The sequence below is a fragment of the Homalodisca vitripennis genome, chromosome 8 (assembly GCF_021130785.1).
Source record: "Homalodisca vitripennis isolate AUS2020 chromosome 8, UT_GWSS_2.1, whole genome shotgun sequence".
NCBI lineage: Eukaryota > Metazoa > Arthropoda > Insecta > Hemiptera > Cicadellidae > Homalodisca > Homalodisca vitripennis.
This window is the reverse complement of record NC_060214.1, coordinates 40,521,734-40,540,262: the sequence shown is the minus strand read 5'-3', so window position 1 is coordinate 40,540,262 and position 18,529 is coordinate 40,521,734. Positions and strand designations below refer to the sequence as shown.

The window sequence follows — 18,529 nt, the reverse complement described above, 5'->3', positions numbered from 1 at the left end:
CTTAAGATATAAAATTATTAAGAGGTTAAGAGCTCTTCAAAATTGTTAAAATTAAGCACAACGTGGTTTATTTGTTCATGAGCGTATTATGTATTATACAAAAGTCATACCAAAAGTTTTGAGATACAGTAAACTGCATTCTATGATAGATAATCTTGTCAACCTTTCCTGATTGTTCAAGTGTCAGTTACTCAACAGCAGTATGGGTACATGTGTTGTCTACAACACAATTCACAATGTTGTTTGTAACACAAAGTTCACTGTCTTAAAGTCATAGATTTATCAAGAGAGAATTTTCGAGCTATGATTTTATATAACTTTAAAGTCAGTTTATTTTAATAAAAGTACAAAGAATGGCTCTATCGTGCCATTTGTGTAAACACCATCGAGTGCGACTACATTTCTGTGGTATTCTGAATTCTTGGGAGCTTGTAGTTCATTCCGTAAACATCCACATTCCACGGTTACAGTCACTCAGAAAATGGACTGTGTGTCTCTACTATGATTAATGAGCACAAAAGTGTTTTCAGACTTTGATCGAAGCTTCAGTATGGTTTGGATCCACTGTAACACAAACTAGTATGTTACATCATTTTGTAGGAGTTAGAAAACTTGTTTCCCGTTATGTGACTCTCAATTCTACAGACGAACAAAAAGATAAGAATCAACTGTAAACATTCCAAATGCTTAATGGTGGTGGTTACAGACCATATGTAAACGTTTTACACGTGATAAGGCCTACACATCATTTTATGATGTTTCAATTGGTGAAGAGAGACACATGAGTGTTTAAAAACAAGCAGACTTCAACACCGGTGAAAAACAATGCTAAAGAAAGTAATGTAGAACCACTGGCATAATGAAGCTGGAAAAACAGAGAACTGTCACAGTAAATTGGTACACTCAATAATGTTTGCCAGAAGTTTCGCAGGATTTGAACACTTAGGGTCTAAAACTGCAGAACGACAATGACTTATCTCATTCTGCTTCGAAAACTTGGCATTAAAACACACATCTTTTAACAGATCTTGCGATTTTATTTGTTCAACCTAAAAATCACAAATTCGCACGATTGTTGCTTTTCCTCAGTAACTGACATTGATGAAATATTACTCGTATTCTGACTCAATTCCTATAAACAAGTGACTAAAACAACCCATACCAAAATAATCCGACGATAAGTGTTGCATTTTAATTCCCCTCTACATCCTACGCCAGACACTGTAGACAGTTTTGAAAAATCAGTAATCTGTCTCAACATCAGTGGCCAGCAGCGATATGGCAACATCGCTGTTAATGCCATTGGGAGTATTTTTGTGCGGGCTGCTCTAGGTGCTTTCAACACATGGAATTTCAACTTTCAAAGAGCACTGACATAGATTATTTTTAAAATACGTGAAGTTTTATAATTCTAACACAAAAACTATTTTTGTATCTCAAAACTTGTTTAGTGACACCATCAAGATTCTGTTCTCCTACTAGTTTTCAGTTTGAGATAGAACAATTAAAATACTACTGTACATCATTACTGTGCAATTACTGTATATCATTAAGCCATTTGAATATTCCAAATTTTGGGAAGCTGTCCTCTAAAGGAGAGAGTACCCTGATTCAAAAAATTCAAATATCACCCTCCTTTTAATTTAGATCATTGGAAAACAATCACAAAATATCACAGAAATTTGATGATTGGGATATTTAATTGGTTATATATTTCAATAATTTCACAAAAATATTCAGAAAAATATGGGTTCACAACACTTGGTGTTATAAAAACTCTTTCAAGAAAAAAATAAAGGAAATCCCATTTTGAAACCTCAACAGAGATGTCAAAGCTTGAGTGAGATCCCTGCAATGCATTTGATTAGTCAAAATATAAAGGAAGATCCGGGTAAAACTGTTGGGCTTTAATTCTTTTACACCTAAGCATTTTGCACTTGAAATTATAGTACTTATTCATTTTTAATAAATTTTTTTATACATATTCAACCAAAAACCTTCAACCAGAAATATGTTTATTACACATTAAGGATACAGACCTCCTACTTCCACAAAAATATCCTTTGAATGCATAACGACACATTCGATAAGGAATTGCTAATTGAAAACTGTTTTAAAAGAGTAGGCCTGTTCTTTGAGGGAAGGAAGTGATTTCTAAAAGATTATTCATGAGAAAAGTAGACCTATTGAAGTTTCATTGTTATGTCTATAATTTATAAAACCCAGCAGGGGTAGAATTTTGAGTATGCTGCACATGGTATAAAAAGAACTTTAAGTCAATGATCCTTTTACTGCTAAATTTCTAAGAGCTTTGTTCTATGTTATCGTATTAGACACTGTTTAATTTAAGCTAAGTTCTCACATATCGGTAGAAGAATACTAGAACATAGATGGCAGTGATCAAAGAAATTTACATCAAACACTGCAGATAGTATATAATACACAACTCATTTTACAACAAAATTATAAGTTAATTAATAATTTTAAATTATTACAACATCGAAATGGAACAAACTAATAACGAAAACAAATACTATTCATTTATAGTTGAACTATACTTATACTCATCTTATATTTCTGTAAAATTACTTTATTAACTAATTTTGAAAATGTGTTTTGAAAAATAACTGTGAATCACAAAAATTAGGTCCACGATGAGATAACCGTTGAGCTGGTAACCTGCGCACCGTCATCTGCAAAATGACACTACAGATTAGTTTTAGTATTATCACAAGTGATGATATATAACTCAAGGCAGCTGCGATTTACCTTGTAAATAGTAATCTATAGTATATATTAATGTAATGAAAAGTAACTAAAACCCTTTTAAAATCTTTTTATTGACATACACGTGTTTCAGTTTTCCACCATCATCAGTGTACATTAACCTCTCTAAATAAGTAAATAATAAACAATTAAATAGACACATATGGACCATTTAAACATATGTTAAATTTAAATGACACAGTTGTAATGTTTTTATTAGTAATCTGTATTTAATATTTTATAATTTTTTTCAAAAATTGGATTTGTCTTATTTTTCAGATTACTATTTAAAATTTTATGAGGATCTTTATTATAATTTAGATAGATATGTAATTCTTCTTTTGTATTTAATTTCTCTCCTATTCTTTCGATATCTAAAATTTCCATGTTCTTTTCAATATTTGTGTAGTTATGGTCAGTTTCCAATGTGTTAAGCAAAATTAGATTTTATTGTAGACATGTTATTTGTTTTCAAAGCTTGTATGTGTTCAATATATTGGGCAAACTGGTAGAAATTTTAATAAAAGGTTTAAAGAACACATACCTACTTCTTCCGACTGAGCCAGAAGGACTATTTACTTATGGGTGAGCTTAGATTTGAGCATCAATTTAACAGGTGCCATATGGAAGGGAAAAAACATGTTGCATCTGTTTTATTTTTTGACGTGACAACGTCTTATATTAGGTTGCGGCTCGGAGTCACTCATGAAAAAGTGTAACGCCGGTAACGTTACGATGCCCGTCCAGTGGGTCCGCCGCACGGGATAAAGCAGATAACTGTGGGTCCGCCGCACGGGATCCGCACGGGATAAAGCAGATAACTGTGGGTCCGCCGCACGGGATAAAGCAAATAACTATGTTTATTCGTGAAAATGTGGAGTGCTTAGATTCGTCATTTACAACAACTACAACAATAAAGGTAAATAATTGTACACTGATATTTCATTATCGTAAACTATGATTGATTGATTAATTGTTAGATTGACACAAAAGTTGAGAAACTGAGTTTATAGGTTATGTCATACTATTGACAAATGTTGATAGTGTTAAGTAAATTATTAGTTTAAATCACTCTGCAATCAATCGTAATTCAGTCGATTGAGAAGAAACAGCGCGTATTGCTAGTCAAACATTTAAAATAACAAATTATAACCTCTAACCTGTCATAACAGTGCGACCAAACAAACGAACTAAACCGACCAATCACCACGCACGGAGTTAGAATTTAACTGTGTTTAGCAAGAATTTCAAATTCCAATTTTAGTAAATGTTTTATTCAACTTTACCATTTACAATAACAAATTTTAATTAATTTCAAATTATGTACAATGTTTTAGTAAACAAAATATATTTCTATAGTTAAAATTTGTGCAATTCTTATTTTCATTCAATTCCTTGTTCCTATTGTGCAATTTAATAATATTCATGTCAATAAATATTCTACCGAGAAAAAGACGTTGTCACGTAAAATCTTCGCCCGTAAAACCGACTTTACAGGCAACCATAATTTTTTTTTTACCTTCAACATCCTTTTATTACCCTAAAAAAAAACTTTTACTTAAAAAACTATCATCAATTAATTAATTACAATCGAGCAACATTAATTCATTTTACCTAAATAAATTGCTATCTTGGAATAATCTCTTCTGCCTGTTTCAACCATTTTTCACTGTTTTCCGTGGAGACCACAATGAACAACTCCTTCTCCTTGTTCTCCAACTGTCGTCTCAAGTAAGTCACAAGTTCTTCATCCTGCAAACAGAGGTGTACTAAAAATATGAAGATGTTAGCAACACCTAACTTTAACACAGTCATAGAATAAAATAAATAGTAAATATGTCAGTAACAAGTAAACAAACTATTCTCCCACTTCTTAGTTTCATATAATATTCAACTTACTACTCATTGATAAATACTTCAATAAGTAAGTATCTCACTTATAATCAAGTGACACTCAAGTTTGAGTTGTATAAGAAAAACAAATTCTTACAACTAAAGAAGATACTTTGGATTTTAGACTATACTTTAGATACAGTACAATGATCTTGTTATAAATGAGAATAAAATGGAGCAGTTTGTTCTAAGAAAGCACAAAGAAACAACAGGAAGACTACCAAGTATGGAGGAAACTACTACTTCAAAGTACCTGGGCATAGTAATTGAAGACTGTCTTGCTTGGACTGACCAGATAGATTTCCATTGTAACAAGCTCAGCACAGCATTGTATGTAATCCGCAGAATAAAAAGTATTCAAAGATTGCTTACTATACTCTCTATAAATCTAACATTTGGTACAGGATTACAGCATGAAGGGGAGCACTACAACAGGCAACTTGCAGCGGCTCCTCATACACCAAAAAAGAGTAATCAGGGTTCTAAGGAGCCTCCAGCCTATAAAATCCTGTTGTCGAGTCTTCGCAGAGTTAAACATACTCATTGTAGTGAATCTACATCCTGGAAGCAGTCTCTTCTCCATCTCAAGTCACCCGAAGCAGCAAGAACGGTGCCAATAATCACAACTACAACACCAGACATGCCTCTACCAAGGAGCTACCAACTCCCTGTACAGACTGACAGCCAGGAAATTGACCTACGCAGGAGCTTGGAATGCACTTCTAGAGTACTTGAAGAAGACCAACAGGCTGCAGTTTGGACGATGTCTGAAGTACTGACTACAAGAATATCCTTTCTATCAACTTAATAAATTTTATCAATGGACTGACAATACTTAGCTAATGAATTTTAACAATGTATTTCTATGACCCTTGTTCTTATCTCTATGTTAATGTACAAAAGAATGTCAATTAACAATAAACAATAATAGATATGCTAACACACTAAGATGGTTAAATACAGTTAATATAAGATTCACGTAATGAATGAATAAAATTCTTACCACAGGCTAAAATTCTCTTTTGCTAAATAATTAATATATTGCATAAAGGAAAAAGGAGCTCCATATTTCAACACAGGACTTTGACTGAGAGGTTTGTGAAATAAAATAAAACATTCTTTTGTGTTTGACTGTACAAGTTATCTAGAGCAGTTGTGTTATCATTTTCAATAAGAACTGGTGAGTGAGATTCTGATCCACTAAAAACCAACGGCCCTAACCAACACAAGTTAAATGCACTTTAAACATTCAAGAAGATGGTGGCTGTTGCCAGGTTGAAGGAGGAATAGCTGACTCTTAACTCATCATCTAGAGAGATTATACCTGGCCTCTCTTTTGGCTGTTGCAAATTTTGGATAGTGGGTCTAGGCCTTATCACAGTGCACAACACCAGAGAGAACATTTTTCTTCTTGGCACCACTATCGGCACCTTCTAGAGTGTGCCATCAAAGGACCCCCATTGTAATTTGTGCAACTGGACAACATTGGTGCTGGACCTTTCTTCTGCTTTCTTATTTTCAGAAACCTCACTACATAAGCAAAAACACTGCTTCAAGCTAACTAGCGACTAGCAGGAGCTGTTCAATAGATATTTCAAGCTCTCTTCTTTCTTTTTCCCTCCCGTTGAGCAAAAGGTGTGGTAAGTATTGCCTTCATCTGAACTATGGAAAGCAACAAGAGCCAGCCTTAAATGAGCAGAAAAATGCATTGAAGTCGGCGGAAACACTTTTGAAAATTTACTGTAATTTGGTTGAACAAGTTTAGATTGAAAGGATAACAGGATTTCAGACATTTGCCATCATTATATCCCTTTTTTAACATATAACAATGACAAATGTCCGAAATCCTGTTATCCTTTCAAACCTTCCATCGTCAATAACAAACTTTAAACAAATGTTTAGATTAATATTTTCCTGTTAATTTTACTTTGTACTGTTATGAATAAAAATTCATTTAATCAAACATCTATTCGCTTTCTGTGTGCTTTATTTACACCATTTTGTTCAGAATAAAGTGTTCTACAAATTTTACTCTGTTTTCTGGTGAAGTAACAAAGTTAATGTTACCCAAAGATGAAAAAATGTGTTCTTTCATTCCAATTTTTGCATTAGACACTGGTTTTCCTCAAAAACTACATAATTTACAGTTCTGGGGCCCATTTTATTTATCAAGTCAAAAACCACGAGAAACAATTGAATTCGCCTCTTATCTACCTTACCATAATTTCATGAAGATCTTGTTTTACATAGTGAGCTGAAATCCAGGTGAAATCTTTACTAGCTGTAACTCATTTCCGGACCCATTTTTTTACAAACTTTTTTCATTATTTTAAAATGTAGAATGAGCTTCAACAGTTTCTGCATACTTTTCTGAATCACTCTGAATACATAAGTAGGTTAGAATATGGCGGATCTAGACCACTTTTGTGGACAACAGAAAATCAATCTAAAATCTTGTACAAACGTAAAAAATTAATGTGAAAACAAAAAATATCAAATAAATAGGAAATTTGCGCTTATTTCACATTTTTTTTTTTTTTTCGTTTATACAAAGATTTTACATTAATATTCTGTTGTTCCCAAAAGTGGTCTAGAACCACTATATTCTAATCTACTTATATATACATATATATATATACTAGCAGTAACCCGCGGCTTCGCACGCAATTTCCTGTAGAAAAACAGTACACTACATTCATGTATTATTGAATCATTCTATCACATTCTAAATACTCCTGAGATAATTGATAATCTTTCCTTCGTGAGCCTCTTGGCCGCATTATGAAGGTATGTACCAAATTTCCTGCATCTATCTTTCATGGTTTTTGCTAGGTGTTTATAATTTATTCAGTGCAATTAATTTATATGGATGAATCGCGATAAACTAATTTGGTTATAATGAATCAAATTCGGTCTGTTAAAATTAATTTTCTGTCTAAGATACTTCCAGTATTATTGTGGAGTTTTAAGAAACTGTATCAATGAAAACCAATTTCGATCATAAAGCATCTTTTTTTCAGCTCTTTTCATTTACCTTTGATCTAACAAAATTCGATTACCTTATGTGTAAACATTCATAGCTTTGTACAATGAGGTGTACAATACTTTTTTAACAGCATTTAATAGTATTTTCATTACATTACTAATCATTGGTGAAATCAAAATTTAAAATTAGGCAATAACTTCTTCTATGCAATCTGCATTACACTACTGATCAAGCACTTTACAATAATAATGTTCTAAATTTTAAATGTAAACAAATGTTTCTGCCTCTTTGACAAACTTCAGCTGACAGTATTAACAGCTGTTAAGTATCAGTTCACTTTGTATTATGTGCCGTAGCGCAGTCTGCCGGATCCAATGTAAAACATTCCAAAATCAACAACTACTTACAAATGAAAAATTAATAAAAAAACATTTTACAGTGGACCAAATTATGAATCTAAACCATTCTCGAATTCCATTGAAAACACACAGAAAATTTCATAAAAATCGGTCCAGTCCTTTAAGAGGAGTTCAGTCACACACACAAAACACAAGAAATATATATATATATATATATATATATAAAGAGATATATATATAAAGAAATATATATATATATATATATATAATTTTTCAATAAACATTGAATCACAAAAAGTACTTGTTCCACCGGGACTCTATCCCGGATCTCTCACTTGCCGGGTGAGTGTGCTACCACTACACCACAGAACCCTTACTTTTTACGATTCAATTATTCTGTATTTGGCCGTAACTGCCACATGTGCGTTTAAATAACCGAAATTAACACATATATATAAATACTTTTACATTAACATTTATGTAACAATACTTATTATAAAAATTTGTGTATGAAGAAAAAACATTTTTTGGAAGAACAGTTCAAAATAGCAGGTAATATTAAGATAACAACATATAAACGAGCAGCACACTAAATTTACACAATTGTATTGTATGGGACACCAAAAAAAAACAAAATATTAAGTAAGCCACCGACCAGTCCGATGAGCACTGGTGAATCTAACTTGGAGTCCAGGTTATAGTAGGTCCCTGCGACCTGTCTGATCGCGACCCAGTGTTTACGCCGCAGTGGCAGCAGCACGAAGCCCAGCCGATAGTCACTTGGCACGTTCAGTATAAACCCAGAGATACGATCCAGTTGTAGACATGAAGGATCTCTGCCAACAGTTAGTTTTTATTAATTTGTGAACCTATTCAGGTGTATTTCTATTATATTTCAAGGCAGTGTAAAAAATTTTGTGTCGCATGAGCAAAGAAATTGCATTTCTCATTCTCAAAAGAAATAACTGAATTGTAACAAATGTTCAATATGGAAAAAATGTAAGACTCACAATAATTTATTAAGATTAAGCCATGTTAATCTTAATGTTAATTATCTTAATTTTAATAGTCAATACAATTAAATACACAACAAATTAACCCTTTGAGTGCCAAGTATTTATTGAGTGGGTATACTGAAAAGTGCCAGGTATTTTTCTAGTGGGTGTACTTAAAAGTGCCAGCCCTTTTGCAGGCATTTTGCAAGGTTTTAGTAAAAAATTCACAGTTCGATTATTTAATAAGCTATCAACATGATTCTTTTTTTATTTTTCTCTGAAAACTCTGTTTAATTAACATAAAATAACAAAGTTACCATAACACTAAATTTAGGAATACCAAAAATGGACTTACCTAAAAAAAAATTCAACATTTTTTTAAATTTCATTTTTCAACGAAATTATTATGATCAAAAAAATTCATATCCTTTTCTTAGTCCATATCACTGGAAAGTGTATGCAATTGTCTATAAATCTTGAAAACTTTATATTATTATCTTCAATAATGAGTAAGTTATACAACTTTTAAGAAACTATTGTCACATTGTTTCCGGTAGCTATGGCAACCAAAAATGTTTATATGTGAGTTTCATAAATTTCAAGTTTGATCGTAAGTGTACTATAACAATTTATTTTGAAAAGAACGATTCTTCACAAACATTTTAATATGATATTATAAATATTAAAGGTTACAATTTTTAGTAACTTTTTCCCGAACGTCCGGTAAAATCGGACGTCGGCACTTTTCGGCCAACTTTTGTCGTCCGGTAAAATCGGATGTTGGCACTTTTCAGACATCTTTTGTCGTCCGGTAAAATCGGACGTTGGCACTCAAAGGGTTAAAAGTCACATACACCAATCATAAAATTGTTAATAAAATACTACTTGTAATAAGAAGCTGTAGTAAGGTGCGGTTATACATCAATAATATATCATATGTCAGAGATTATATTTTAGAAAATATTGTTTTCATGTGTTACACTTTTTGTAGCTATTGTGGTATAAATTTATTTTTAATGGTCAAGACAAAAAGTGGGTAAGAACCTTCATTTATACATAAATCCTGCCACCTTCCACCCAGGCAAAAATAGTAGTGGTTAACAATAGCTTATTAAGTAATGGTTTTCTTCAAGCTTGCCTATGGGCAAAATCGTCAATTACTTCATCAAAACTTGGACTGTTTGTTATGTCCAAATCAATACAAAGTACTGCCATACAAACAGATCAAATTTAAATATTTTTAAACAACCTCTTAGAAGCAATACATTTTTAAACCTGCCTTTGCTGGCAACCCCTCAAAAATGTACTGTAGCAGACTCACTGCCATGTTTAAAATGAAAATTGCATTTATTGAGTTACTTTAATAATTACTTTAACCCTAGAGTCCCAACGCTGTTTTTAAATTGCGTTATTCCTAACGCTTCGTCTGTGGGACTACTATTAGTTTATTCAAATAAAACACAAAATAATTTTGAAAATATGGTATATTATTTCACAAACACTACATCTAACAAGAAAAGAGATCACAAAACTTAGTTTATGGAAATGCTACTACTTTTTAACACACTCAAAACACCATTGCCCCTGGTTGCTCCCCGCACATTGCCTTGGAGCATCGTCCACAAAAGTACTTTGTCATTCTTCGCTTCTTTGATGGGCAAAAATCCGCAAATTTTCCTTCCACGAGCTTCTTGTTGTACTGGTGGATGGTCTCGTTGATCTACTGGAGCCTCACAACGTAGGATGGCTGCTATTGACTATGCCGCAAAGGGTGTGCCAAAAAACTGGTATTGCAGGCGGCGCTCCAACCATGGTTTGACGAGCTCATTGTGCCCTTGGCGAAGTCACGTCTAGAAAGAGGTTTTTCTCCCTTAGAAGTTTAGTTGTGAATCGTAAATGACGTAGGAATTTTACGATCATGATGTTTATCATTCCATAGAATATACACAAGGGCCACCTCTTTGTCTTCCTGCTACAAGACATTTGACCACACATTTGAATCGAGAGTGTCCACGGCTCCTTTTGTGGAGTTGTAGCATTCTATAATTTCAGGCTTGTTACTGAGTGGATTTATCATTGGCTGATCATGGCAAGTTGAAAGTAATAACCTTCTTCTTCTTAGCCTTAAAAGATACCATGGTCTTATGTCCATCAAAACAGAACATTGAGCTTCCAACTTTCCAGGTTCCAGGGTCTTTCATTTCAGGCGGGATTTCTGGTTTACATCTCCGAACAGTTCCCACCAAAGTGAGATTTTATTGGTGGTGCTAGCAGATCTGAGGCTAGTGGAACAGTTGTAAACCAATTATCCATCGTAACATTTAGATTGGATCCGTAGATGGTTCTTGTCAGTTCTTTCACAAAGTACATAGTTTGTGGAATATTACGAGGAGTTGTCCCTTTACCCAAGTAAGGCATAGCATCTACCATATATTTTGTGCCAGAGTCGCACATCATTACAATCTTTAATCCATATTTTAGAGGGTTTATTACGAATGTACATGCGAAAACTTACTTACTTCTTCCCCTAAATGCAAGAAGTTGTTCGTCTATGGTCACATAGGTGCCTGGCTTGTAGTTATCTCTACAGGATGATATAAACAAATCCCATATTTCTCTAATCGGGGCAAATCGGTCCGTTTTTTTTTCTTTCATCTCTAGTTTCACGAACATCAAATCGGAGTGACTCTAAGAGAAAATCAAAACGACTACGGCTCATCGTAGCCTTGTACCTTATCACCGCAGTACTCTGAGTCAAACAAAACCTTTGTAGGCATATGGTTGTCTTTCTGGCACGCAGTTAAAATTAAAATACCCAAAAAAGCATTAAATTCCTCCATAGTCAAGAGGCGATACTGTCTTAGATTTTTCTTTGTAATTTTCTTGCTTTTTCTCGATATACAGGAGTTGGTATGTTCCATAGTAATATTTCTAATTTCTTGTGTAAAAACTAACTGAAATATCGCTTGATGCTTCAGACTTATCTTTGGCGATATTTTTAGGACCTTGTCTGATGTGAACAACGTTTCGTGCCGCTGCTCTAGTTTTGTGTGTTTTGTGTGGCAGGTTTGTTGCAACCACAAATGCCCAGTTCCTTCCCTTCATTCTTTGATTTCCACAAATTACAAGGTAGCTGTTACTCACATCATTTCTAACTTCGGCATCGACATCCACTTCTGAATTAGCTCCCATTTCTTCATCAACATCTTCTTCTCCATCTCCAATGACGCCTGCCCCTGCAATGACGGCTTCTATTGTCTTCTGTGAGATTATCAATATGGCGACGCTCCTCAAATGGACGCTCCAAATCCTCTTCATCTGACTCATCATCATCTGATGTTGAATCTGTAGGCACATAGTGGGGGTCGACGTCTGTATCGTCACTTTCAAGTCCTGAATAATAGGGAGGATCACGGTCATTCACTGTCCGATTGATCATCAGAAAGACTCTCGTTTAGCAGCGACAAAATGCGTTGTTGTTCATTATCTTCTTCCATTGTTTTTTCAGAAATAAGTTTTTACTTGTACAACAGTGGATTCAACTATTAATTTATAGAAATAAAAGAAATATTTAACATTTTATGATTTACGTTTATACGCAAACAACTATACAACAGTCCCAACGCTTCGTTTCAACAGACTACGTAACGCACAGAATATTCAAACGGCACTCCCAACGCTTCGTCCGTGAGGCGACGCGGCTTAAAATAGAGGAGATGCACAGGACAAAAACACAACCACAACCTTCTCACACACTCGTTTCGAGGCCAACTGCAGGTACTAGGAAGGAGGGGTGGAAGCGGGCTCTACTAAGGAGTGGGGAAGAAGAAAGATGGCGGCCGTCGTCTGACGGACCGACCGCGTTGGGGCACTAGGGTTAAGTTTGTTGGCTGTACATAAGTTTTTCACAATTTTATTTTTATGATTTTATAAGATATCTAATTCAATAATCAATTTAAAACAAACACTCCAATAATATACTTTTTTATTTAATTATTGGAGTGTTTGTTTTAAATTGATAACTAATTCCAATAAGAACACAGCTTCTAGAATGTACCTAATTCAAATAAATGTTTATGGTTTGAATTCAAAGCAATGTCATGTACAAAAGGTAGAAGGAAGTGTTTGGGCAATTAAGGTTTGATATACCATTTATATACATTATGAACAAAAGAGGTCCAAACAATTAATTACTATTTGCAAAGGCTACCTATTAATTTAGTTTAAAAAAATAGTTTTGAACTGCATTTCCTTATAACATACTTGCGCTTGTCAAACCATATCGCTTCACAGCCGCGTCGCTGTAGCGCTGTCATTATGACATTCACATCATAGTTTCCGAGGCCTAGCAGTGAACGATGGGGGTTTATCCAAACATCAGGTGACAGCGACTGACATATCTCATCCAACTCCTGCTTTGTAAACGCTTGTTTCTTTTGAAACAGGTTGTTAAGGGCATGCAAGGCACACAGCTCCTTCACCTGTAAGTAAAAAAGATTGATCAGACGTGATAAACACAAGGACAAATCAGAAAGTAAATTCTTTTTGTTACATCTTAGGAAACAGTGAAAGACTACAAGACAAATCAGGGCTGTGCAGAGGATGATCAAACAGCTCCCATACGAATTGTTAAGCAGTTTTTTGTGTGTGTACTAATATGAGACCTAGTATTATTATGCAGAAAAAATGCCAGATTTATCATCCCACTCTTTTAATTTTATGTTGTTATTAACAAATTTGTGTAGTTTTACTATAACTATATGGTTTCCAAAGAGTTTTCACTTATTGACCTAGAAAAATGTCATCAATTTGTGTATGGAAAACATCTGGTCATCATGAATGTTTATACTCCAGGAAGGTTCTCTTCCAGTTGAACCCATACTATGTACAGCAAAAACCTATATGACTTTCATCTGGGCAAATAAAGAAGCGGTTTCCTTGGATGTCAAGAAGCAGTACATCACTTACCACAATTGTCGAGATATTGGGGTTTTTACCCAATATCCACCTAATGGAGTGGATCGATAAGTCTAGTGTACTGCAGAGGATGATTGTTGAAATGAGTAGAGCTCCCTTAATGTTACAGGCTCTGTTGCTATCCTAAGCATGTGGAGTACTTCCCCTACACGACTTGAGAAGGCTGGAACAGATATAGCCTCCCATTCTTGCAAGTTCACGTGCCTGAATTATAAAGTTTCAAAATATTTCCAACTCCAAACTAACCTTAGCTTTGACAAACGAGGTTTATCCAGACTTGAGGGGTGATAAGAGACATCAAGAGCATTATAGCTTTACTTGAGAGGCTCAAAGAGACCTTGAAACTAAAAAAGATGATGTGCACATTGTAAACAGCTAGTATTTAAGTGTTACACAAATTAATTAAAGCTCAGTTTGGAGATGCAGTGTGAAGGAAGCCTATTTAGATATACAACTTAATATTCAATGCTACTATTAATAAGGAAATAATTTATTTTGTTTTGGTTTGAAATTGTTTTGTTTGCAAGGTAAACGTCAAAAATGCTATTCAAATGGGAGATTGGTCTCCTCTGAAAAATACATTACGTAATTACGAACAATCTAGTCTTTCATACTTAGATGGTTTGATTCTAATGGGTACAGAAATGTGTATAACTAAAGGAATGAGACAAAACATACAGTATTAGAGAAAATCTACTCTGGGCATTTTGGAATAAATAGGTGCTTGAAAAGAGTACGACAAATGGTTTGGTGGTCAAGGCTCACCAAAGATGTGAATTGTTGAATATTGTCCGGATTGCCTTGTATATCGAGTAAATTCTGCTGAATCATTGACTCCATTGCCTTTTCTGAACAGACCGTGGAAAATTGTGGGAGCGGATCTGTTTGTTTTTAAAAAAACAGATCTGTCCCTGTATGCAGACCACTTTTCAAAATTCTTAATGATTACTTTGAAAAATATGAACACAGCTACGTACTAGTCGGTATTTAGGATAACAACTACGAGACAATGTGATAATGGAACAGCTCTAGTTAGCCGAGAATGGAAAATTTTGCTAAGGATCTGAGCTTAGTATAGTCACAAGATCCCACATCTTCCCGAGTCCAACGGCCAAGCACAGAGAGGAGTAGATATGTAACGGATCCTGGAGCTTCTCGCACATTGTTTGACTGTGGAATCTCACCTGTTGAACTGCTCTATCGTAGGAAACTAAGAACAACTGTGCCTATTTTGATGGACAATTGAAACCAGCTTGGCCAAATCTTGAGCAATACCGTACCTAACATGTTGAGAAAGGTCAAAAATATGGAACAGATTCCATTTTGACAGAAGACATCGAGAGATATCTCTTAACCATATAAGAAATTTTTAATTGTCTGATTGAGTTTTATATTGACTGCTTCAAGCTAACAAGGATTACTGGATAGACTGCTTAACTTCAGTCACTCTTAACTGACTGATTTCTTAACGAAAGGATGATTTCGTTGATTTGTCTAATTATGTTGACACAATTTTTCTTTTGTCACTTGAGTGAGTTTATACATTGTTTCTCGACTTGCTAACACTTCTAAGAACTTTAATCGTAGAAAAGTCTGTTAGGTAGTAAATCACACGCATCTTGCCAAATTTAATATATTTTATATTCTACATTGCAGTATGTAATGTCAAACTATAAACAAAAATTAAACTGAGAAATTGGCACTTGAAGTGTTGAAAGACAATAGACCACAGGTAAAATTTTAAACTAAAGCCTAGTCATTAACAATCTAACCTGTTTTTCATGGTAGACTCCATCGTATGTTTTACTCATTTTGTTGGAATTGTGCTTGCAGAAGATTTGAAACAGGATCAAAATCAATCACATCATTTGAATTTTGGTTCCTTCTGTTTCAACACAATTATCTGAAGAAAAGGGCCTCAGTGCTGAAAATAATCCAGAGAAACATTTATTTTATGCACATAAAAAATTTATAGAATTGAATATATGGTATTTCTATATATTAACTTAACTATGTTTAGAGACGTGTTGAAATTTACAGATAATTTTCTTGTGTGAAGCAATATTTCGCTGTTATAAATTTGTATTGTGATCTGTTGTACACAATACATTGGTTATAGCTATAATTTCCCAAATTGTGTTCTCTTATGTTAAATGTAAAAGAACAATAATAGTTGGGGGTTTATTCCAAAGAACAACAGATTTGATTATTCAGACCTGCTGAGTTTATTTCAGACAGACAAAAAGTCTAAACATTGAAAAAAATCAAAACTCAGTTATAATACTTATTTTTGAAACTTGGCATGTTTGTTGGTTAGTACATAAGGAACAATAAAAAGATGGATACAAAATAAATTAAAATCATAAAATAAAAATGTTGTATTAAAAAATGTTTAGATTAAAACATGTTTTCAAATAAATGTGATACACTATAGTTTACTTCTTCCCCTACATAATAAAACGAAAATCATTTCATTATGTTTATTTTTGAAAAAGTTTTGAATTACTTCATGGAACACTACACAAACAGCAAGAGTGCTTGGCAAGTTGTGAGAGGTGACCTGTCATAAATGCTTGGCACTGACAGCACCACTGCCTTTTAAGTGATTGGAATTCAGACACACTTATCCTTCAAAACAGTAAAAGGTAAGTAAAAAGTACACTGTTTTATTTGTTACATTTTATAAATACACACAGCCTAGATAGTTTTGTATTCATGATTAAGTTATTACATTTTTGGATATAAAAACAGCTGAACTAGATACTGTAATTTGAAATAGGTAGAGTATGAGAAGTGGACCCAGTTCATTTATATCGAGATTGACAGGCGATATGACTTAATTGTAATTTTCTATATAACCAACTGATACAGATTTTTGAATAATAATTAACTTGCATCAACTGAAAACACTTTCATATAATAAACATATTTTCTTTTATAGATAATAATAGACAGTCTAAAGCTTGTGGAGGATCATGAAACAAAGTTTAAAAAGTGGCACATCAGACTACCTGTTTACAGACAATCTCTGTGAGAATTTGTACAGAAGATGCTTCAACAACTTCTCGAAAGCGATTAATCATTGCTACCCAGGAGAAAACAATATCAATATATATATATATATATATTGATTTGACTTATAGACATGTATTTGAGGCTAGGGTACAATAAGCGGACCCGGTATTTTATATCGAAATTGGCAAACAATATTAACTTACTCATAACCATCGATATAATCAATCGATACTGATTAATTATTTTTAACTATTAACTTAAATAATCTATATCAACAGCTGTAAACACTCTAAAATAATACACGTAGGATAATATTTCAATTTTACATAAGTAATTCTGATTATTAAAATGGCAGTCAATTTTTGAAAACTACACGAAGATGCTTTTTTGTGGCTTCAACATGTTGCAGAAAAACCCATTATGTGAAATTTGTGGGAGAAAGAAAGAAACAACTGTAACTGTGAGAGGAGTAAATATGGTCGTCTTCAGTTTTCCTAATTTTGGTTATATCACTATTATATTTTGGTTTGATCACTGTAAATATTAAATTCATATTTTAATTTAAAACATATGATTGTTATGGAGGACTATAGGTATTTTTATATCAATTGATAGTCTAGGATTTGAGATGCGAATATTAGGTATCGATGACTATATCTTCCATACAAAAAACCAGGTCCGCTTATCGTACCTTATCCATTCGATATACGAATATTAAGTATTGATGATTATAAAAATCAATATAAGACCCATCATCAACTTTGAAATACCTATAACGTAATTCTGTTTAACATTTTGGTTTCAGTAGTTTAGATAATCATGAATATTGATGAATCAAATGTGGTCGTGGCCACTTATCATACTGCAGCCCAAAATAAAAATATTAAATAAATTGAAGTTGATCCAATCATTGCTTAGAATTATCCAAAAATCTATAATCTAGACAGAGCCTATTAATAATAGTTGTATGATACAATTATTCCTAGTATCACAATTAACACTAAACGTAAACTGTGTGGTACTTAATAGTTATGCTGAGGAAATTCCTCCAAGAGTCATAATAGTTTTAAGTTCATAGATATATATATAAGTTCATTTGAAAGATAAAAGCATTTGACAGAAAGGTGCTGCACTGCCTAACCTATAATACAAAAACAAAAAGCATTTGGTTGAATACCTAACTCCAGTAGTGTATTCTTTGGACCAAAAGTTAACATTGACTTTCTTAAGCATACATATTCATTTTCACCCACGGCATGCCCTTATAAACTAAGGCTTAAGGCCCTAATATCTTCAGTCTAGCCCACTTTTGACTTTTCACAACCAAAATACAATACAACACAAATACTACTATTTCGATACACACAAACAGCCTAACAGGTGGATTTTTTCTCTTCAATTTTCAAACAGGCTCAAATATTTATACATGGAGCTATGATTTTCAGAACATAAGAATATTTTAGTTTAGAAGTTGACTGTAGTATTTGTTATAATATTTTCTTAGTTATTTAATATTTCAAGAGCAATGCATACTTCGA

The 18,529-nt window shown here is 33.4% G+C and overlaps 1 protein-coding gene across 1 annotated transcript; it reads right to left on the bottom strand.

Annotated features, from left to right (window-relative positions):
* Positions 1 to 2,420: 2,420 nt before the first annotated feature.
* LOC124367600 (josephin-like protein) lies at positions 2,421 to 18,354 on the bottom strand. The gene is made up of 6 exons (XM_046824559.1): positions 18,169 to 18,354; positions 15,749 to 15,900; positions 13,263 to 13,480; positions 8,660 to 8,840; positions 4,381 to 4,518; positions 2,421 to 2,693 (listed from the first exon to the last, which is right to left on the bottom strand). The coding sequence occupies exons 2-5, from the start codon at positions 15,785 to 15,787 to the stop codon at positions 4,393 to 4,395; spliced, it is 564 nt and encodes a 187-aa protein (XP_046680515.1). The 5' UTR covers positions 15,788 to 15,900; positions 18,169 to 18,354; the 3' UTR covers positions 2,421 to 2,693; positions 4,381 to 4,392.
* Positions 18,355 to 18,529: the final 175 nt, after the last annotated feature.

Bases quoted from the DNA above. Each gene is read 5' to 3' on its own strand.
- LOC124367600 (XM_046824559.1), bottom strand. From the start codon at position 15,787: ATGAGTAAAACATACGATGGAGTCTACCATGAAAAACAG. The intron at 13,481-15,748 runs GTTAGATTGTTA...TTTTACTTACAG, and splicing joins GAGTCTACCATGAAAAACAG to GTGAAGGAGCTGTGTGCCTT. The intron at 4,519-8,659 runs GTCGGTGGCTTA...CTCTGTTTGCAG, and splicing joins CACCAGTGCTCATCGGACTG to GATGAAGAACTTGTGACTTA.